This window comes from Eleutherodactylus coqui, chromosome 8 (genome assembly GCF_035609145.1).
Source record: "Eleutherodactylus coqui strain aEleCoq1 chromosome 8, aEleCoq1.hap1, whole genome shotgun sequence".
NCBI lineage: Eukaryota > Metazoa > Chordata > Amphibia > Anura > Eleutherodactylidae > Eleutherodactylus > Eleutherodactylus coqui.
This window is the reverse complement of record NC_089844.1, coordinates 94,937,762-94,960,769: the sequence shown is the minus strand read 5'-3', so window position 1 is coordinate 94,960,769 and position 23,008 is coordinate 94,937,762. Positions and strand designations below refer to the sequence as shown.

At 44.5% G+C, this 23,008-nt stretch overlaps 1 protein-coding gene and 1 long non-coding RNA gene across 11 annotated transcripts in view; one reads left to right on the top strand and one right to left on the bottom strand.

Annotated features, from left to right (window-relative positions):
* Window positions 1-23,008, bottom strand: part of PARD3B (par-3 family cell polarity regulator beta) — a 1,131,600-nt gene that overhangs the window by 922,958 nt on the left and 185,634 nt on the right. For all 5 annotated transcript variants that reach the window (XM_066576076.1, XM_066576075.1, XM_066576074.1 and 2 more), the window contains exon 3: window positions 14,321-14,480. In XM_066576076.1, coding sequence (XP_066432173.1) covers window positions 14,321-14,480 — 160 coding nt within the window. The remainder of the gene's footprint in view (window positions 1-14,320; window positions 14,481-23,008) is intronic.
* Window positions 1-23,008, top strand: part of LOC136576617 (uncharacterized) — a 154,687-nt gene that overhangs the window by 16,899 nt on the left and 114,780 nt on the right. The gene's annotated exons all lie outside the window — the stretch shown is intronic.

Sequence of the window (23,008 nt, the reverse complement as noted above, 5' to 3'; positions counted from 1 at the left end):
AGCAAGCACACTGGTCTTTGCAGACTGTAAATGATGCTATATCTACAGGTAGATATGAAGGGAAGACAAAAGATATACCCTGTTAATGCTTCATTTTCGTCAGTAAATAAAATGGTCAAAAACCACGATTTGTGCAAAACCATGGCAAATATTATTTAGCACAATGTATGATTAGACCCAAACAGAACAGTAGCAAATGAAAAACAGCAAGCAGGGGGTTTCCACTTGTAAATTAACGATGGCATATCTTAAAGATAGGTCATTGATAGTAGATCGGCAGGGGTCTGTCACCAGGGACCCTCACCAATCAGCTATTCTGTGGGCCAGTACACTTGTGCACTGAGCTGATTTCTGTAGGAAGCAAACAGCTCCGCTCTCACTAAAGTGGCTAGGCTTGGTACTGCAGGCCAAGTTCCCATTTACTTGTGAAATGAAAGAACCCATCGGAATTATCTTGATTTTTGCACTAATTAATAAAATGTTGTCTGATTATTATCTAAGTCACAATTACAGTTGAACACAATCTAAACACATAAACGGATGGTCTTGGTCATGCCTTTTATTTAGCACATTGAGAGCGCAGGGAGAAAAAGTGAACCGTTGAATTTAATAACCTAACATCCCCCTTTGGCCAAATGCACACGGGTGGAAAATCCGCGGCTGGATTTCCCTCAGAATTTCCGCCCATGCCCGCTGCCATAGGATTGCATTAGATAATGCAATCCTATGCAAACAGACGCGATTTGGCCGTGTGAAAACACGCTCGGTAAACAAATCGCGGCATGTCCTATTTCTGTGCGAGCCTCTGTGAGGCTCGCACAGAAACGTCACTGGTGACGCACCAGCTCTGGTCTGCGCAAGGCGCTGGGAGGAGGTGAGCGCCGGGTCACTGCAGTGGCATGGCTCGCATCCCGCTTCAAGTATTCTCGCAGCAGGGTCCGACCTGGCTGTCTGCAGGAGGCCTTTAGCAGATACCAAACATTTCCTATTGCTGCAAATAAGACGTGTACAACGTTGAGGAGGAATTTTAGACCATTCATCCCTGAAAATGTGTTTTAGTTCATACATTTCTGAGATGCCTTGTGTTCACAGCCCTCTTCAGGTCATTCCATAGTATCTTAATAGGGTTAAAGAAAGAATGTCGACTTGGCCATTGCAAAATACAAATCTTCATTTCAATCCTCCTTTAGTTGATTTACTTGTGTGTTTTGGCTCACTGTCTTATTGCATCATCCATCATCTCTTCAGATTAAGGTCATTGACTGCTGCTCTTACATTCTCCTGTAAAATGTGTTGATACACCTTAAATTCCGTTGTTCCCTCAAAAATTACAAGGCGTACAGCACGGGGCCGGATCGGGCCCTGGAAGGGCCCATGAGAGAAGGCCCTGCATGACAGGGTTGTTAGGGAGTGGAATAGGCAGGATAGGGTTAACAGGCTGGGAATGCAAACAAGAAAGAAGGGGTGGGGGGGGGGGGTAATGCATGAATGTATTATTTACATTAGAGCTGATTGGTCGGGGTTTAAGTAAGGGGAGGGGTTATTGAGTCCATAAAAAGGGGATTTTGGGCGGGAGCGCCATTTTAGAACTGTGAAAACTGAGTACAGACCTGTGAACAGTTCAGTGCTAAACTAGGAGTACAGCAGCAGCCAGTGGACGGTGAGCAGGGCGGTGTGACAAGCAGTGGTGCGGGTGTGAGGTGAGGGACAGCAGGCTTACCGATGGCATCAGTGGAGGAAGTGCTGGAACAGCTGCGGGCAGAGGCGGTGCGTCACCTGCCAGGGTGGCTACAGCAGGAGGTAGCCAGCATGCTGATCGGAGCTCCAGCGGCGGGGTCGGGACCAGCGGCAACATCTGAGGCAGGAGACAGAGCGCGGCGCGCGCGCAGTGCCCGTCATCCAGCAAGGCTCATAGCTGAGGAGGCGGAGCCGCAGTCCATGCACAGGCTTAGGAGCCCCTCCGGGGACCCTTTGGGCGGTCGTCCTGTTTCCAGAGCCAGGGAGAGCAGAGATAGACCGTCCAGGAGGAATCCGGCACGCCGGCCTGGGTTAACGGATTCTCGCAGGTCTCGCTCTCCCCGGGGGGCGGGGCTAGTGGAGCCAGTATACAGAGACAGTGGAGAAGAAACGGCTGGTTTACTGAATGATGTACCGGTCCTGGAGCCAGCCAGGCAGCGAGAGGCATGTGCGGGGCCACCTAAGGAAACCAGGAGCAACACAGTCGGCTCAAGGGGAGCAGGGCCAGGTACGGACGCAGGTCATTGGCAGAAAAATCGGCCTAGGGCCACTGTGTGCTCAGCTGAGCGCACCCGGGAAAGGAGCAGGTCAGGTGACTATGCAGAAGGAGGTCCAATGAGGAGCTATGTTAGGTCGGCGGTGCTGGTGCCGCAACAGGACGAGCATCAGTTTGGCTCGGTGGTACATTGCGACAGGACAGGGAACTTCGGCGAGCAGCTCGTTACGGTACCAGCTCGAGGACTCCATGGCGTTCAGAAGGATGGAGAATCAACAGGATCCGAGCAGTACGGCTGGTGGTGACACAGCAACCACGCGGCCGGGTGAGCAAAATGTTTCATCTTATTTGTCATTTACCGAGGATGATAGAAATGTGATACACGGGGGGTAGTAATGTGGGAGGGGTGGAGGTATGTGATAGAGAAAGGGGAGAGAACAGTGAGGCTGATTTAAGTCTGTTATTGGGTAAGGTAGATTTTGGTTAGGTGTGAGAGGGGTTTAGCGTCAAGAGGCCGGATTGGTCCGTCGCAGGTGGCGGCTTGGCTAGCAAGGGGGGCGGGGGGCAGTTCGGGTATTGGTGGAGGAACAGTAATGGAGAGTCAGCAGGTCGGTACGGCGTCGGCAACGTCAGGTGTAACAGTCGCCGTTCAGACAGAAAAGGACGGGAACGCAGTGCGGCTGGACGATAAGGCTAAGGGAGAGGTATATGTGTGCTTTGAGGGTCCTTAAGGGGCACACCTGAAAAAAGAGATAAAAGAAAAGATTTGGCGGGATGAGTACGTGGAGATTTTTTCTCTACTACCGTTAGAAAAATTTAATCTTGAAAAGGGAAAAAAAAACTGAATATAAAAAAGAGGAAGAAGAAAAGAGGCGGTGGCGATTGATTCCGCAAACTTTTCAGAATTGGATGCAGGCGTTCGCAATATTGGTAAGCGTCATTGGGGAAAAGAATCCTGAGAATTGTTCAGGTTTATTTTGCTATCTGGATGCGATAGGTGAGGCGTACCGTACATATGGTGGGCAAACTTGGCTCCGTTATGACGAACAATTTCGTCAGCGGAAGGCGGTTAGGCCCAGCATCCGATGGGACCATAAAGACATCGGTTTATGACTCAGAGTGATGGCCCCGGCTAGACACGGGCATCCCTTTCAGGGAGGAGCCGGCTCAGAAGGCACAAGTGGGGTTGCAGGGGGCAGACAGCAGGGCGGACAAGCAGGAGGGAAGAAGCCAGGAGTGTGCTGGCAATTTAATGACAGAAAATGTAAGTTTGGAGAAACGTGCAGGTTTAAGCATGTCTGCTCAGTTTGTGACGGCGCCTCTCGGTGCTTCAGAAAAGAAAAAGGTAAAGAGGGGGGGAGCAATTGGAAAAGGGATGACACCGGTGAGACTTCAAAGGATGGTCCCCTATCTAAATAGATACCCGGATAAGGAGAAGGGTTTACTCTTGTTGGAAGGTTTTAAAGAAGGTTTTAGGATACCTCAACTGAGGCATCAAGTTCTGTTTTCTTTAAAAAATTTAAGGTCAGCATTGGAGTATAAGGATGTCGTGAGTGAAAAGTTGTTTAACCCCTTGAGTGGCACGCCCGGAAAAGTTCCGTGACGAGCTCCACTGCCCATAGTGATATACCCCGGAAGATTTCCGGGCTATGTATCACTATGGGAGCTGCAGAGCACAATGCCACAAGCTGTGACAGTGTGCTCTGCCTGCACAGTCCCACAGAGAACAAAGCAAGGGCTTTGAAAAACCAGCAGAAGATATTGCCGACATGTCGGCAATGTCCTGCTTTGTTTACAGGTTGCCATAGAGACCATCGGCTTGTCAGAAGCAAGCCGATGGTCTCTGTGGCAGGGGGAGCTGGTTGTTAGCTGTCAGAGGACAGCTAGGTACCTGCTCTTACAGCAGAGATCAGAGAAAACCTCCGATCTCTGCTGTGTTAACCCTTTACATGCTGCAGTCTATGTGACTGCAGCATGTAAAGGGCTGTCACTGCAGCATGTAAAGGGCTGTCACCATCGGACCCCTGGAATGTGATCAGGGGTCCTGATGGGTCCCTGTGGAAGTCCCCTAAAGGGACAAAAAAAAAAAACAAATTTTTTTAAAAATTAAAAAAAAAAAGTAAAAAAAATTATTACAAAAATAAAAAAAACACTTGTCTCTCTTTACTTTGTAAAAAATCAAAAATACAATCACACATGTGGTATCCATGTGCGTCGTAATGACCCAGAGAAGGAAGTTAATACATTATTTAACCCCTTAATGATATGGCCCCTTTTTTCTTTTTTCCCCATTTCTTTTTTTCCTCCCCCCTGTTTAAAAAATCACAACTTGTCCCGCAAAAAACAAGCCCTTATATGGCCATGTCAATGGAAAAATGAAAAAGTTATGGCTCTTGAGACGCAACTGCAAAACTAGTTGAAATTCAATGATTAGACCATTTTAAAAAACCTGCCCTGGTGGGCACGACAGGGTGGTAGGAAACCCGCCACTCAAGGGGTTAAGGAGATCAGATTAGGGAGAATGGCGGGCCTCTTCGAGGCGCCGCCTTGGGAGGATTTAGTGGTGTCCCCGCTAGGAGTGGTACCCAAGAAAGAGCCGAACAAATTTTGTCTCATTCATCACTTGTCATACCCAAAAGGGGCATCAGTAAATGACGGGATCGACCCAGAACTCTGTTCGGTGGTATACACGTCATTTGATGCAGCCGTAAAGTAGGTACGCAAGTATGAGGTAGGGGAGATTCTAGCGAAGACTGATATCGAATCAGCGTTTCGTTTAATGCCAGTACACCCAGACAGTTGTCGGTTGCTTGGTTGTTATTGGGATGGGATGTTTTTTGTCGATAGATGTTTACCAATGGGGTGTTCAATTTCATGCGCTTACTTTGAAGCGTTCAGTTCCTTTTTAGAGTGGGTTATTTGTGATGTGGCAGGTATTTGGTCAGTCATCCATTACTTAGATGACTTTTTGTGTATAGGGCCGGCAAATAATGATATTTGCGAAATTCTGTTGAACATGGTGCAATGGGTCGCAGATCACTTTGGCGTGTCATTGGCTCCGGAAAACACAGAAGGCCCTACAACATGTTTGAGTTTTTTAGGGATTGTAATTGACACAGTGGCTATGGAGTGCCAGATTTGTCGCCAGAGAAGTTGTTTTCTTTGGAGCAAGATTTGCAGAAGGTAGGGTTAAGCAGGAAAGTGACTCTTAAGGATTTACAATCCTTATTGGGAAAACTAAATCTTGCTTGCAGGATCATGCCCACGGGGCAAGTTTTTAGTAGAAAAATGACTAGGGCAATGGCAGGGGTAAAATCCCCTCACCATTTCATTAGGGTCACAAAGGAAATGAAGGCTGACTTATCGGTTTGGTTGTCATTCCTTAAAAAATATAATGGCCGGTCGATAACGATGGAAAAGGGAGTAGATAATGTGGATTGTGAATTGTTCACGGATGCTGCAGGGGGCGTGGGTTTTGGAGCAATTTTCAGGAAACAATGGTGTGCCGCAGCATGGCCAAAAGAATGGGTTGAAGCAGGATTGGTTAAAAATTTAGTGTTGTTAGAGCTATTCCCACTTGTTGTGGCTGTGGCGATTTGGGGAGATTGGTTTCATAATAAAAAGGTTAGGTTTTGTTGTGACAACCTGGGCGTAGTACAAGCTATCAATGCATTAAGTGCGCACTCGCCGTGAGTGGTGGACTTGTTGCGGCATTTGGTTTTGCTGTGTTTGTCACTTAACACATGGGTAATTGCAGTGCATGTTCCGGGGATTGAGAACGCCATTGTTGACTCAATTTCTCGTTTTCAGTGGGAGCATTTTCGAACTCTGGTACCAGATGCAGAGGAGGAAGGAATTCAATGCCCTCAAGAACTTTGGAGTCTGGTAGACGTGCAGCGGAGCGCCTTAGAAGAGGATCATTGGCTGAAAATACTCGGAAAGCGTATGAAGTGGCATGGAAAGAGTGTGAACGTTGGGTGGAAATTTTGGGTGAAGTTAATAGCGATGAGGATAGGACAGGGGCTTTGCTATGGTTATTAAGTGAAGCGTCCAGTGGGGGGTGGTCAGTGGCAAAGGTGGATCGGATAATGGCAGGTTTAGCTTTTAATTTCAAATTGCAAGGGTTGAAGGATGTGACTAAGAAGTTTGTGGTACGACAAGCATTAAAAGGTTTCAGAAAAGGAAAACGGGAAAAAGATGGCAGAAGGCCAATCTCTTTTGCAATTTTGGAGGAATTAGGGAAGGCTTTGGAGGTGGTTTGTCACGATTCTTTTGAGGTAAGGTTGTTCAGGGCGGCGTTCTCATTGGCCTTTTTCAGGGCTTTTCGCATTAGCGAGTTGATATCACCCAGTACAAAAACTGTGGGTGGTTTGATGATCACAGACGTGATGTTAACAAGGGATCAGGTGGAACTCTGGTTGAAAAGGTCTAAGACCGACCAATTAGGAAAGGGAAAAAGGATAGTTTTAGGTACAGTACCTGGGGCAAGGATGTGTCCTGTAGGGTGTGTGAAGAAATTGCTGGAGGGTTTAACAAGGGAGGATGGTCCGTTATTGAAGCATATGAATGGATCGTTCTTATCCAAGTTTCAATTTGGAGCTGTGTTGCAGAAGGCATTGAAGGAGTTGGGTCTCGACAGAGTGGGATATTCTTCCCACTCTTTCAGAATCGGAGCGGCAACGGAGGCTGCGGAATGGAGATTGAGCCCGACGGTGGTGCAAAAAATTGGGAGATGGGAATCGAAAAGATATCAAATTTATATTAGACCCGAGGGATGGTTTAACGATAGGGGATAAGTCGCGAACTGGAGGGGAAAGGGGGGGTATATTGAATGGTTATTATATTGTTGGAAGCACTGTTGTCTGGTTTTTGTCTTAACAGGTCAGATCCGGCGCTGATTTGGATCGTCGGGCATTCCTTTGTTTTCTGGGCGGCAGAACGGGCAAAGTTGAGACCAGAAGGTCGTCAGTTAGGTTTTTCCAGGAATGAGGCGATTATCCGCTAGATAGGCATCAGGGGCATGATGTGGGGCAGGGTACTTCCGGAGGTTAAAGAGTTTGCGGAATTAGATAGGGCCCCTGATATATTAGTGTTGCATGCCGGCGGTAATGACTTAGGGGGAAGACCTGCGAGGGAGGTGCGCAGGGATATACAGCATGATTTGAGAAGGTTATTTCCTGACATGATAATCGTATGGTCAGAAATATTGCCTAGAAAGAAGTGGCGGATGGCAAGATCAGTGGAAAAAATTAATAAAGCCCGTATAAAGATTAATGGACACATTTTCAGTTTTGTGGCACGAAATGGGGGTGTGAAGATTCGTCACAATGATTTAGAAGGGGGTTATGAGGGCTATTGGAGGAGTGATGGGGTACATCTTAATGAGGTTGGTACGGATATGTGGACATTGGCGATCCAAGAGGGGATCGAAAGGGCTCTTCGATTATGGGGGCTGCGCAGAATTAGGTAGTAAATTCTGCTGGCTGTGGAGGACGGGGGGGGGGGGGGGGGGTCCTTCGAGGCAGAGTTGATATTTTGGGTGAAAGGAAGTCTTGGTGGGGACGGCTTCACCGGTATGATCACCCTGGTGTTATAGTGGTTGGGGCTGGTGTGTGGGAGAAGGCCAGGGAAGGGATCCCGGGTGGTCTTAATCTATGTTGTTTTCTAGCCTCCCAGTGGGGGGGGGGGGGGGGCTGGTGGTGTCTCCGAGCCGGGGTACGGTTGGAGGCAAGGTACGGTTGTAATTTGATAAACACCAGACCCCTTGGTATTTTTGGTTTGTCTCCAAGGGCCTCCTCACGGTTATAAAAAGGTTAAAAGAATAAAATTGTATGTTGTTTTTGTTAAATAAAGTTGGCTGCGGTGGCCAAAAATTTCCCAAAAGTTTAGTCTCAGCGGTTTATTATTTCATATAAGTAAGGGAGGGGGATGCGTAGCAATATGGGAGCGAGTCTACCATACCCGTGTTAAGCACGGGGCCGGATCGGGCCCATGAGAGAAGGCCCTGCATGACAGGGTTGTTAGGGAGTGGAATAGGCAGGATAGGGTTAACAGGCTGGGAATGCAAACAAGAAAGAAGGGGGGGTAATGGGTGAGTGGGTTATTTACATTTGAGCTGATTGGTCGGGGTTTAAGTAAGGGGAGGGGTTATTGAGTCCATAAAAAGGGGATTTTGGGCGGGAGCGCCATTTTAGAACTGTGAAAACTGAGTCCCACCCACCCTCCCGTTATATATATATATATATATATATATATATATATATATACACACACACACACACACACACACACACACACACACACACACACACACACGTAATTATAGTAGTATCTAAGCTTAGGTAGTACAACGGTGAATTGGTGCAAGAGGATAAGTGTATGACATGTCGTGGCAGCCGTTGGTGGACGGGGGGGGGTTCCTTGGAGGCAGAGTTGATATTTTGGGTGAAAGGAAGTCTTGGTGGGGTTGGCCTCACCGGTATGATCACCCTGGTGTTATAGTGGTTGGGGCTGGTGTGTGGGAGAAGGCCAGGGAAGGGATCCCGGGTGGCCTTAATCTATTTTGTTTTCTAGCCTCCCAGTGGGAGGGGGGGGGGGCTAGTGGTGTCTCCAAGCCGGGGTACAGTTGGAGGCAAGGTACGTTTTTAATTTGATAAACACCAGACCCCTGGTATTTTTGGTGTGTCTCCAAGGGCCTCCTCTCGGTTATAAAAAGGTTAAAAGAATAAAATTGTATGTTGTTTTTGTTAAATAAAGTTGGCTGCTGTGGCCAAAAATTTCCAAAGAGTTTAGTCTCAGCGGTTTATTATTTTAGATAAGTAAGGGGGGGGGGGGGGGGATGGGTAGCAATATGGGAGCATACCCGCGTCAAGGCTTAGAGGCAGCAAAGCAACCCCAATTTCATATCGATGTGCAGTTTTGTTTTTTTTCTCCAAAAATAGCGTTGTGCATTTGTGCTAAAAAGCTTCACTTTTACCTCTTGTTCAGTGTTTTTCTAATGGTGGACACTTCAACAGAAGTTTGTGCAGTTCGTAGAGTCTTCTGTAGAACCCAAGTGTAACGGCAAAGGATCTTTCTCACCCCTTTCAAGATTGTCCATTATGCTCTTGGATGGTTTTTAACAAAACCCACATTGCTAGGGAGGAGTAGCAGCAGTCCTCAATTTTCTTCATTTGTAGATAATCTGTCTAAAGGTACCTTTACACGGAATGCTGATCACCCAAATTCTCACTGGAAAAAGCTAATTCAGGCGATCATTGTCCCGTGTGCATGCAGCCACCGAAAGAGCACTAAGTGACAAATCGCTCATTTGTTGAAATAACTTGGTTTTTAGCAGAACTGAAAACCAAGTGACTATTGGGCCGTGTAAACAAGTGCCGCTCAATGTTTTAGCAACTCCCGTTTACAACAAATGAAGGTGAATGATCCCACTTGCTCCACCTCCATTCATTCAATGACTATCGCTCATGTGTAAAGCACAGAAGTGATAGTCAGTGGTAACCCATGAGTTGGATGTTGAGCACTTGTGCGCCCGACCGTCATCCTGTGTAAAAGGTACCTTAAAGCCACTCTCACACAGCATTTCTACTAGGGCAGAGCTGCTATGTTCCAAGTTCAGTGTGAGCATTTCAGCGCAGCAACAACGCAGGCAAAGCAAGCCAATGATGTCACCACTTTCAGTTTCCCTCCCGGTGATGTAGAACGCTGCATTCAAAAACACAGTAAAACATTGTACACAACATCCTACTGCGTTTTTAACAGGGTTAAAAACATTCCCCATTGACTTTAATGGGTGACACATTGCGTTTAAAAATGCTTAAATGCCCAAAAATAGAACCGACAGCACTCGAAAAACGCAATGTCAGGAACACTGCATTCGCACGGTAGTCTGAGAAGCCCCTGTGAAATCAATGGAGGCATTGTACGCTGTAAAAAGCAGGCTGTGTGAGAGCGGCCTAAATGTGGATTGTGAGATTCACTTACTTTCTCCTCTGTGCACTGTGGAGGTTTACTCAATGCGCTCAATAAAGGACATGAATGTTACTGCTTGGGTGCTATTAATGTAGTTAGATTGCTTTTGTCTAGAATTGTGACTTGGTTATCAGTAAGGTCACATTTCATTAATGCAGAAATCCAAATAATGACAAAGGGTCCACTTAGTTTTTCTTGCAAGTGTATTTGCTCCCAACTTAGAGGACTGCAGGAAAATGAGGCTTGTTGAAAAAGTGTACGTGGCAATTGGAATGACAACAAAGCTCTCGGAGCTTAAATCACATTCATTTGTTTCGATGGCAAAAAGATGTCCAATGTAACAAAAAACAAAACCCATCGAGGAAGATCGTTCACATTCTAAAAAATGTATAGTTAACAAAGTACCACAGCTTTAGCGGATATGGCAGTATTGTTTTTCTAGAAGCAGAAGTTCACAACCCGCCCCCATGACGGCCAAGCAGTGTGTTACCCTTTCCCAATCGTGTCCTCAACTGTGTAATAGATTTTTCTGCTGTGAGAAATAAATAAGGACTTTAATGCTGCAAACTAAATTGAATGGATATTTGCAATTTAGTGCATTATTGCTTAACTAATAAATCATTTAAATAATAACTAAGTGGAAAGACAAGGCTGCGGCTCCTATAAGATTGCGATGAACAGTTTTGCTAGAGCTTGGCTTTCCTCATCACAAATGTTAGAGGTCATTTAAAATGACAGATTTGAAGATAAAATCTGAATTCTATGCCGCAGCTTTACCATGGTTGGCTCTGCGTTACTACTTTAAACTGGTCATACTTAGACTATAAGACTACAGTGGTGCAGGATGTAAGGGAAATGTATATGCAATTGCTGCCATTTAATCAGAAATCAAAAAGTTAGATTTCCAACACCTCTGCAACATCTAAACAACAGAATAATGGAACACCTAAAACACACTAATATTTCGGTCTTCTTCCAACAAATACCCCCCCCCCCCCCCAAAAAAAACTAAACAAAAACAATGTTTCACTATCTCAGAGGTGTGATCAGGGGGTTGGGACTAAATGACAGCACAATAGGTATAATCTATAGCCTCTGATGACTTCATCAACCTGCGTTCACTAATCAAATCAAGTTTCTCAATGAACCAATGAAGACAGCTTGTTGTGCTTACACCATAGCCATTGGTGGCATTGTCAACCTGTGTTCTCCAATCAGATCAAGTTTCTCAGTGAACCAATGAGTACTGATATAACTTTTAAGAAACAGCCAAATCATACATAGTATCGAATTAACCCTACAGCCTTTCGACCAGACATATAGATACTCTCCTTTACACATTCTGTTCCACTATTCACTCTAGACTGCTCCCAGAGACGATGCCCTGATGCCAGGGCCAGTGCCAGGGCATTGTCTGCAGTGGCGCCCAGGAGTGAAGGAAAGAGAAGTGTAGAATTTAAAAGACATACAACGTTCAGTCAAGATGCCCTCTCTTGGGGGAGCCTGGGAGGTCTCCCCTTTTTCTAGTAGTCACACAAAACATTGTAGGAGAATTGTTAAATATATACAGGTGAAAGAGATAAACAGAACATGTTGCACGCATGTAGCAAGCCTGCAAAAGGAGTACAGCTGCCCCAAGTGCTGCTTATAAGTAACTACCGTGGTTGGCCAATAACCAACTGCATCAATGTTTAACGATCAAATAATTTTGTGGGAAAACATGGCAGGTGATTAGCACCTCTGGCGTGAAGGTAATGTGTCCTTTATTTTCTTTCCTTAATATAAATGAGGACGGCATCCACCATCAGCCCGGCTGCACAGGACGGGGGCCGGTCACTTTTTTTTCCCCTTTTTATCTATCTTTGAAATCCATTCTAGAGTTTATCATTTATTTCTCACCTAATTAGTTCTTGTAATTGTAAATGCTGAGATGTTATGGAGATAATCAAAGAACTAATTACCACTAGCTCATTCTTACAATATGATATGACATTAGAAATTGTATTATTACTAAAGTGCGCCACTTGCATTGTCGCTGATGAGTGCAGAGAGAAAGATCTGCAGTGTAATTTGGCATCTAACTGTGTATTGTACAAGGACGTTTAAACAAAACCAGATACTCGTGTTTCAGAGTGTTTGTGCTGGCAGAAAAACAGAGAAGAAATACACATTTTACACATCTGAACAAAAGCGTAATACATGTAAAAAAAAAAAAAAAAGTGAAACAACGTTTGCTGTAATTACAAATCACCGTTCTGCGAGTATTTCAAACTTCTTATGCCTATTGTACCCATCAACCTGTAACAAAGACTTTAAGATTTAACATTCTGTGCAAGTGGGAAATAAAATAGCAAAACAGCAGCGATAAGAAATAAGGACCTTGCAGGAGAGAAGCGGGAGACAAGATGCGACAGGTAACTGCTTATGTCTAAGATGCAAACTACAGATGGAAATCGAGATACCGTGTAACAATATACTCTACAAGATTCCCTTCCCCTGGAATGTAGTCCGATGTCATCATTCAGGCTTAAGATCTGTGTTGCAGTGTGATACATATGGTTTACTTCTTGTACAAAAGACTGAGCTTGAAACTAATGCAGACAGAATATAAAATGACAAAGCTGAGGGGGTAAGCACATAAGCATACCATCGTTGGCCCAATATATAAACGTACCCACTAAGCACGATCGGGAATAAGTGTCTACTTGGTGGGAGGCCTGGTCATGATGCTGGAGGTACATTGTTCCCCTTTGTGAATGGAGCTGTAGTTGGGCATGTGTGCTGCTGCTCCATTCATATCTATGGGACCAGAAAGCTAAGTGCTGTACTCTACTTCTCTCTGGCGGTCCAATAGAGATGAATGAGCAGTAAAGCACAGATTGGGCTGCCACTCCGTTCACAGAAAAGACAAGAGTAGAACAATGCTATAGGTGAAGACCTGCTGCAACAAGTTGTACAACACAGCAATAGATGCACCCCTCATGATGTGGTTGCTGACTGCTGTGCTAGGACAGCTTGCTGAACTCCACAAGACTCTTCCAAGATGACTTACCTGATGATGAAGAGGCTGGTACGTTCCTGAAATGTATTTATTTTTGTATCCAACCCAATAGAGAATGTTTATACTTAACGGTTCGTGGGGTGCACCAGTTCATCCTCTATGTCCTAAATGTGACTGAACGCCATTCATAAAGAAGGACAAAAGACACTCATTCTTGTCATTGCATATAGGGAATTATTTTATATCTCGGGGGCGACCACTTCAAGTATATGTTGGAGAGACATAGGTCTTTAAAACTCCCACAAAGTTATCCAGAGAAATATGAGGGGGTACCCAAAACAAACAGGAATCTTCTTTAGGTCATGCGGTGTTACAGGCTTCTGTTGCTAGGTGAATGTCTGAGAACCCTTTTGACACGATACGTGGTTTTTTTTTTCAACAAGTTGCTCCGTTCTTTGCTTGTTTTGTGATGGCCGAACAACGTACAGCTGTGAAATTTTATTTCCTTTTCCACTGCTCAAAGCACTCAGAAAAGAAAGTCACATGGAGTGAGATCGGGTTAATAAAGAGGGTGAAGCAAGGGGGTCAAGCCATTTTTTATCAAAAATTGTTTAATACTTAGTGCTGTGTAGGTAGGTGTGTTGTCATGCTGGAAGAACCAGTCGCCTGGTGTTGAGTCTTGAGAAATATTTGACGAGAAACGGCATGAGACTCTTTCTTTGCCCTCCATAGTTGCCCGATCCGTGTGATTTTTTTTTTTTTTTTATGAGTACTTGAGCAGTGGAAAAGGAAGCAAAATTACACAGCTACACGTTGTTCATATGAATTAGCCATAACAAAATTTGCAAAAAACTGAACAACTTGTCTAAAAAATTTTTTAAAAAAGACCACTGGAGCCAAAGGCAACCTTCCCCAACAATGTTGGCTGGCATACCACGTCATAAGCATTCCTAGCAACAGAAGCCTTTAGCAGTAAAGCCCTGCCTACCAGAAAATGATTCAGTTTTCTTTTGAGTTCCTCTTCGTATGTGAGCATCTTACAACGGCCATTCAGATTATATAAAACCTTCTTTAAAATGTTAAGTCAAGTAAGTACAGTATGGAAAACAGCATACCAAGCTTCAGAGCTGAGGGGGTGACTTCAATTTCCCCTCGAAGTGGCTGGTGGTGAGAAGACAATTCTGCTTCAAAAGGGTCGGGACTGAGACGATCGGCAATACTAGATGCATCATCTGGTCTATTGGATGGATCCAGTTCATCAAACACGGCAATCAGCTGAGAAAAGAACATAAAATTGTTAAATATGTGCCACTAGTACAAACAAGAAAGAACATACTGTATAGTACAAGCCTAACGAAACATTAACGATGGTAATTTGTTCTAATAAGGCGACACAGCTATTCATTTCTCAGCAGCGTTTCCCTTGTCACAGTAACTCAGTTTTAGTTTTGGGGAGCAGCGGCCTCTACAAAGACTAGCTTAATCTGAAATAACATAGTTTAATATTAGATAGAGCAGGATGGGTAGGTTAAACTTGCCTGAATGTACAAATATGTGAATTCCCCAATATATTTTTATTTGCTGCTCTCACAAGAGTAGGGCTAGACAACTTCAATACCCTGATGCATATCTGAATTCATCAGCAGAATACGGGCTGCCATTTACAGTACGTATTCTGTGGATGGTCTAACAGGGTATTAAAGACCCCGTGTCTTCTTAAAGTAGATTTCCAGTGTATACCATGTCTTACAATTGGAAGACTCCAAAAAGTCCAAACGTATTAAAAAGCATTGCTATTTATCAATTCTCTTTTTCTCTATTACAGCAGTGTAGGTGAAAATTACAAAAGCTAACTGCACTATTTAAAACTAGAAAGCAGAAGGGATTAATTAATCTTAATTCAGCCACTGAACTTTACAGTTTATATACATACTGAATTCTAGCTTATGTGCATCTTTTTGTTTAATTCAGCAGTCTACCATAAACATTTCCTAACGAGGTTCACCAGACAAAATCAGTTCAAAGTAAAAATGTCACTTTATATGCAGAACACATAGTTAACACACGCGGCGCTCTCACTTTCAATGTCGCTGCCGCAGTTCGTTCCGTATCCAGTTCACATATGTAAAGTTGCCACTAGAGATGAGCAAACGTACTCGTTTCGGTTTTTTTTGCACTCGAGCACCGCTTTTTCCGAGTTACTAACTGACTGCTCGGACGAAAAGATTCGGGGGGGGGGGGGGGGGCTGGGGGTAGCAGTGGGGAACTCCCCCCGGGCGCCCCCCGAATCTTTTCGTCCGAGTAGTCAGTTACTCGGAAAAAGCGGTGCTCGAGTGCAAAAACACCCGAAACGAGTACGTTCGCTCATCTCTAGTTGCCACCAGATTCTCATAGTACCCAATACACAGTAAGCTTCACCAGTCTGACACACTCCTTCCTGCTCTTGGCTGAACCAATGCTGATGAAGTCCGTTGTGTGTCCAAGCTATCTTTGCCTGCATGGCCATCTCTCGAAGAACACAGGAGAGTGTCTCTGACACACTAAGAATCTGGCAGTCACTTTATAGACATGACCAGGGGAATAGGAATAGGGCGAACTGTGGCAGCTAACTAAATAGGAGGGCACTAAGGGGTTTCTGGGACAAATCTAATGATGACCTATCCTCAGGATAGGTCATCAATAGTTGATCAGCAAGGGATCCACCGCTTGGAACTTCTGACAATCAGTTGATTGAAGTGACAATGAAGCATGGGTGAGCACCTTGCTGGCTTCAAGTCCATACAGGCCCAACACCGTACAATGTATGTTTGTATAGCAGCTCAATCCCATTTGCTTAAATGGGACTGAGCTACTCTTAGACCATGTGACCGATGAATAAACTCTTGACAATCTAGCATGAGGATAGGTCATCAATAGCTTAGACATAGAAAATCCCTTTAACTATAAATTTTGACGGTGTAGTAAAAGTTTTAGTGTGAACAGGAGGGTTATTTTAAAGATGTTTTCCTATGGGTACACTTTTTGTGACAAAAGCACTTAATATACCATAAAATTGTACTCCGTGAACACCAGAATCAAGAAGCCTGATCTCCAATTCCAAGTGGGAAGCTGCCAGCCTTGAGTTGTCACCCTCAATGAAAGTGTTGAACTGCTTAATGTTGCACATCCTTGTGTAAGCAGCCAGTGGGTGACCAAATAGATGTCCATGCCATTTACTGTCTTCATCATTGTAGGAGGGCTGTGACACATTCTACTAGGCGGTATGAGCAGCTGCTTTCTGCCTTGATACAAAGGGACAGCACGAGGAAGCTGCAACTTCAGGCAATAATGAGTTATTTTTATGCTTAGCATAAAAATTACCAATATTGTCCTTTTAATATCTTTTATCAAAAAAAAACTCCTATCCATGCAAATTAACACTGCGCAAAAAGATCTTCCTGCAGAAGGAATAAACATTCTTAACAAGTAAAAGAAGTCTGTACTAATTAAAGATGAAAACCTATGATCACAGCTCTGACCCGAGATCACAGTACAATAGTAAAATTGCAAATAATGGATTATTCAGGCTGTCACACATACATGGCTAATAATAATCCGTGACAACAGAATAAAAAGGATGATTTAAAGAATGTAACAAGGGATATACAAAAAACAACAGAGATTTCACACAGAACATAGTTCTCCATGAACAGCTGTAGGAAGACAATAGAAAATGTAATTAAAGCCTAACTCGCTCAAAACTAACGCTTGTGCTGCTACGGTTAACTCCGAATAGTCCCGCTCACAGAGTTCAGAGACAGAACCCTACCAGTCGTCATTGGGGCTCGGTAAACATATTTTACGCAACTTTCAAATGATGTTAATAAAGAGAATGTCAAAATGAGCAAGAATGATAATGTGTATATGTTCAGCCAATTTAATATCCCTCTCTCACAATAAAAAGTAAACAGGTAGAATTGGGAAGGCTGTAGGGCGGCATGTGTCACAGAGCCACCAGTTGGCCACCACTGGTGCAGGATCTTCATACAACACGGTTTGGTGCTGGTTTGATGCCTCTGTAATCGGGGTGTTTATCCTGAAGAGGGGCTGCTTGAATCCAAAGCTCACCTACACCCTTTGACCACCCCCCACCCCCAAAAAAGAAGCGCAACACCACAACAGTTTGGACAAGACCGGTCATTTGGTTTGGTATATTCCATGTGTAAAAACTTTACTGCACTGAAAAGCTCCAGTGTGTTCCCTTCCAAAAATAAGCCCTATACACAAACAAATGCTTTGTCAGCTACCTTTCAACAAAAGGGCCTCCGATCCTTAAAGATGGCCGCACCACTTCTCCGACTACCTGATGCACACTACGCATTAGTATGCATTATTAATCTAAGACTACACGCTGCTTTGATTGGCCAGTACTGCCCATGTGAGCAGTACGAAGTGATGCAGCCATCTTTTTTTGTCCATGACTGGAGGATCGCTTTAAAAGTCTTTGCTTCGTATACTTAAGGGCAGGCTCACACAAGCATAATTCAATATTGTAATACGCGGCAAATGGAGTCAATGAAAGTACATTGATTTTCATTAATCCATTCACACTTGCGTATATACATTGCATTTAATAAGTACCTTAAAAAAAGAATGCAGTATAATAGATAGAGCCCTAGTGTTCTAAATGGGTGCATAATAAATGCTCTAAATACCCAATTACGTTGCATATGTGCGGCGTTTATACACATCATCACTAAATGACAGCGTGCGTGAGATACGCGGTCATACTCAGCTATAGGCCGGCTCTCACAGCTGTAAAACACTGAGTTATACAACGCGGTCCTGTGAGCCGGCCTCGCGGTGTGAGTTTAATTTGCTTTGCTCAGTGGATTTCACTATTAAACTTGACCTGGACAAAAACCGGAGGAGGACTGGACAGCTCAAGATAAGATAACTACTGACTTTTACACATTATTAAACCTCGGGTTTCTCTTAACATGTCATCAGTTGAAGAACTGGTCAACTCATTACATGAGATTAGATCACAATGTGTCTCTAGACCCCAATAAATGTTATGGAACACTCAAGTTCATGTGATTGCGCGGATACAAATCTTTAGTGTCAGGACAGCGTAGGGCAGACTTAACTTTGATTTGATCCTGAAACACAATCTCTTACAGTCTAGCAAAGCCTAATTAGTTATTTTCTAGAATAGGTGCCAGGCAGTTATTGTTCATCTGAGCAGTTCAGCACTTGTAATTAAAATGAGCTTTATGGCTAATGGAGAGCGTAAGATAAAGCACTCAACACACGAGAACACTCAATCATAAAACTATTTATTGCTAGCTTTATGGATTTATGTATTTAGACTAGCCACAAATTACTTAAAATTAAAAATTTTCTGCATTTAAAAATAGAGTAACTTTGATTAGAATTAATTTGTAAATGTGTATATAAGTCATAGCTAACAAGATTTAACAGAGTAATACAGTACCGAAAAGGATAATAGTGACAATCTACAGCCAAACCTAAATCTTGTAGAGCACCATAAGGAGCCCCCCTTTGAAGACCATGTTACATATTTTAGGTTTCCCATAATGCTGGGTTCCCACAGGGCGGAATCCCGCTGGAACTCTTGTGCTTTGGCCGCAGCGAAAAGCCGTGAGATTTCAGCCGGGAAAGTGCTGCTTTAAAGCCCACAGCACTTAGCCGCAGGTTTTGGAGTGGCTTCGCCGCATGCTTTTTCATTGCGGTCGGTGCTCTCAAAGAAAGCAGTACAGCCGCAACGGGAGAAATAAAAAACGGACATGCTGCGGCTGGGGAATCTGTACCGCACCGCCAGCTTCTGCTGGCTTTGCCGCAATGGATTGGCCGTCCTCCTGTGTGGACGAGATTTTTGACAAATCTCATCCACATGGCTGGCCAATCTAGGGATTAGCGGCCACAGGCGGATGTGCCGCAGCGAAATCCAGGAAGGAATTTCCTGAGCATATCCGCCCTTTGTGAACCCAGCCTAAGGGTAAATTATGCATCAGTAGGGTTCCTAAACTAACAGCACAAGATAAAGGCTTTATTCTGTCCAAATTCAAGATGTGGATCGGGTGATCCAAACAGGACAATATGACTTATATGGGTGGATTCACATGTGATGACATGTATTACACATGGAGATTTTGCTGTGGATTTGCATTTTGATTTGCTGGGGATTACACCTACTGCAAAGAATGGAGTCCGCAGCAAACATGGGGTCTCCAACTCCACATGAAAACCTACATGTAAGACAATAGGATTTGTGGGCAGTGTATTTTTAGGACACATGCAAATCAGCCATGAGGCCAAATTCACACGTATGCCCTTGTGCCATCCACAAAAAACATTGGAGAGTACAGAGACACCATTTGATGGTCCATGTGAAAAGTCACATGCGCATAACTTAATTGGCTATTATGGGTCTGTGTGCTGTGCAAGTTTAGTCCATTGCAGTGACCGATGAGCAGGGCCCACAGCTGAGGAGATGGCAGAGTAGCTGTTAGGGATGTCACGGTGGCACTACCATCTGCTCCCCTGAGAAACGCATGCAACCCTTTGCCAAGGCCTCTCCAGGCAACGCTGGTGCTGCGGTTACCTGTACAAAACTCTATATTAAAACTTCGGTATTTGTCACGGGTGACGCCACCGTTCCATCCACTGCGGTAAACTCAGACGATGGTGCAATAAATAGTTCACACACACAGGGCTGTACTTTAAATAGACTGAAGAGGGAACGGTCAGTAAAGCCTTTCTTTACTAGAACATCCAGCAGGGATAATATACAACAGTTCTTGCAATGGAGGATTGGCTTTAGGACAACTTCTATTTGTGAGGAGGGAGGGAGGCAACTCGGGGTATCTTGGTGCATACAGTCCACGTTACTTATAGGATCGCTCTCCCGGACAACTTCCCTCACCCTCTTTACCGGCTGGTTGTCTGTTATGGCACTATCTTAATATTTCCATTGTTGCTTCAGGACTCTATACCAACTGGGGATAAGACAGGGTATTCTCCATTCTCAGTAGATGGCATATCACTCTGCTTCTTCCATATTGGATATGCATACGTGGGCCTTTCTCTTACACTCCTCTTAAACAGATTGTAATCCATGGGTAGATTTACAGACTCACTCAATTACTGTAAAGACTGTCTGACTTGCACATCTTGCAAAGGCCGCCTGCACACGAGCGGAATTTCCGCCGCTGGAAGCCTGCATAGGATTGCGTTAACAAACGCAATCCTATGCAGACGGCCGCGATTTGGCCGCACGAAATCTCGCGTGGCAAACAAATCGCGGCATGCTCTATTTAACGTCACTGCCCGGCCGCCGGCTCCGGTCTGCGCATGCGCCGGCTGCCTGGCAAGCCGGCACATCAAACAGCCGGAGCCACGGGTGAGTACGCGCCACTCTCTGCAGGCACTCGGGTTGGGTCCCACGGCTAGAATCCTCGCCGCCGGATCTGACCCGTCCGTCTGCAGGCGGCCAAACACATATATCTTTCATGCTCACATGACAACATTGGATACACACAAACTGTTACATTTCCCAGACATTAACCTCTCCTACGCTGCAGCTGTGCAATACACATAATTCACTGACAAGAGTCAGTGCATCCACATTAAAGACATGACAGACATTTAGGGATATGGGGAGTTATGGAGGGGCCAGATATGTATACTTCGGGCCACTACACCACTGTAGAGTTACACACATGAACCAATATACGCCTGTGTGAAGAAGCTCTAATTTCACACAATTCTTATGTCAGGTGGAAACGGTTAACAAAACAGATTACAAAATTTACCATGAGGCCAGTTTTGTGACTGGCGATACACATTTTACTGTCACACAGAGAAATGTTGTCTAAGGCTACCTACACACGGGCAAGAGCGATATCGGACCCAAAAACTCAGACCGACATTGCGCTCACTGTGATGTGAGCCGTTTTTAGGTCAACAACGCCTCCCATCACTTCAGTAAAGTAGCAATCCTCCGGTGAGCCTTTCAGTCACATCAGAGGATCAGTAAAACGTTTCCTATTGTTTTCATCGTGCGACATGTCTTACTGTCCCATTGAAAACAATGGGTGAGGCGTTCTGGGGAACGCGGAAACAGAGGACATGTAGCAATGTATAGGACTTCATTCAAAAGAGCGGGGTTCATATTTGTGCGAGATTTGTACAGCTCACAACGCACAAATCTTGCAATTTTCGCAGTCGTGTTAAACCAGCCTTATGCGAAATAGGTTAGTGAAGAACTGACCATTTTACATGTGATTTTACAGCAATTTTCCTGCGAGTACGATGTGCAATTTGAACCAGATTTCCATGTGGTTCCAATAGTAATGCTTTAAACACGCATCGCGCACGCATGCAAATCGCATGTCATGTGATTGCAATGCATTTTTTTTAATGCTTTCAAAGAAAATAATTTATTTAGAAAAGTTACACAAAACTAGGACATGCAGCAAGGACTAGGACTACTGTCCCGAGAGAAAAATCGCTTGCGCCAATTAACCCAAACTGATGGGTTCTTTTCTTGTGCGAATCCTGTCCATTATGGAATCGGACAGAACTCATGAGGGGAGATCAACCACTTGAACACAAAGAAGTGATTGGTTGCTGATACTGTAGGAGGGGCTATTCAGGGTGAGAAAACAAAAAGAGCAAAGCTATACGTATAAATAACACATTGTAAGGCCCCCTGCACACGGGCGGGAATTCCCGCCTGTGCCCGCTGCCATAGGATTGCATTAGATAATGCAATCCTACCCAGGCGGCGGGGATTTGTCCACGTGAAAACACGCGTGAAAAACAAATCGGGGCTCGTCCTATTTCTGTGCGGGTACTACTGAACGGCACATAGTGCAGAGAGAAGATGCCGGGAGCGGGTGAGCCGCAGGGCTGTGCAGGAGCACAGGTCCACATCCCGCTGTGAGAATCCTGACCCGACCGTCTGCAGGAGGCCTAAGGCCGGGCCCACACAAATGCGTGGTAAGTCGCTGAGTGTATAACGCAGCACTTTACCATTGTGTGAGCTGACGTTTCGCTGCGTATGGCAGTGATTTTTGACTGTACATGACAATATATCTCACGCACGCCGTCATGCGCAGTCTTCCTTCCTTTTTTTTTTTTAATTTCCACTCTGTCACACAGTGACGTTACATATAAACACCGCAGGTAAGCAAAGTAATTGCATATGTACAGCATTTAACACGCAACCATAGAGAACAATAGGGCCCTATGGTATGCAATACACGTTACAATAGAACATGCTGTGTTCTTTTTTACGCATCTGTTATACACAATGCATATAAACAAGTGTGAACGGATCAACGTACTTTCATTGACTCCGTGCATTATGTGCGGGTACATTGCCCGCAGAATACGCAATGAATATACGCTCATATGAGCGCGCCCTAAGGAGGTCAATCAAATAATCTGTTCTCTGGCGGAGGGAGGAATAGCGCATCATCCAGTCGCCATCAGCAGCCTGATGTTGTCCTGGAACAATAAAGTAGATCTCGTCTGACATGGATGTTACTTCCTGAGCAGCCGTCAAACCACACATATATCATGCAGTATTGCTGCTGCCCAAGTATATGATTTTTAAGATGAATGTGTATTTTTAGGACATATTTCTCCATAATTTTATTAAGCCTTTCTCCTCGTTAATCAATCAATTATGAGATCTGATTTAATCCCTATAAACATGAAATCTGGCAGGCAAATAGTTACTTTCTAAAGACAAAAAGTCCAATAATCCTGTAACATAATCATAACACCATGTC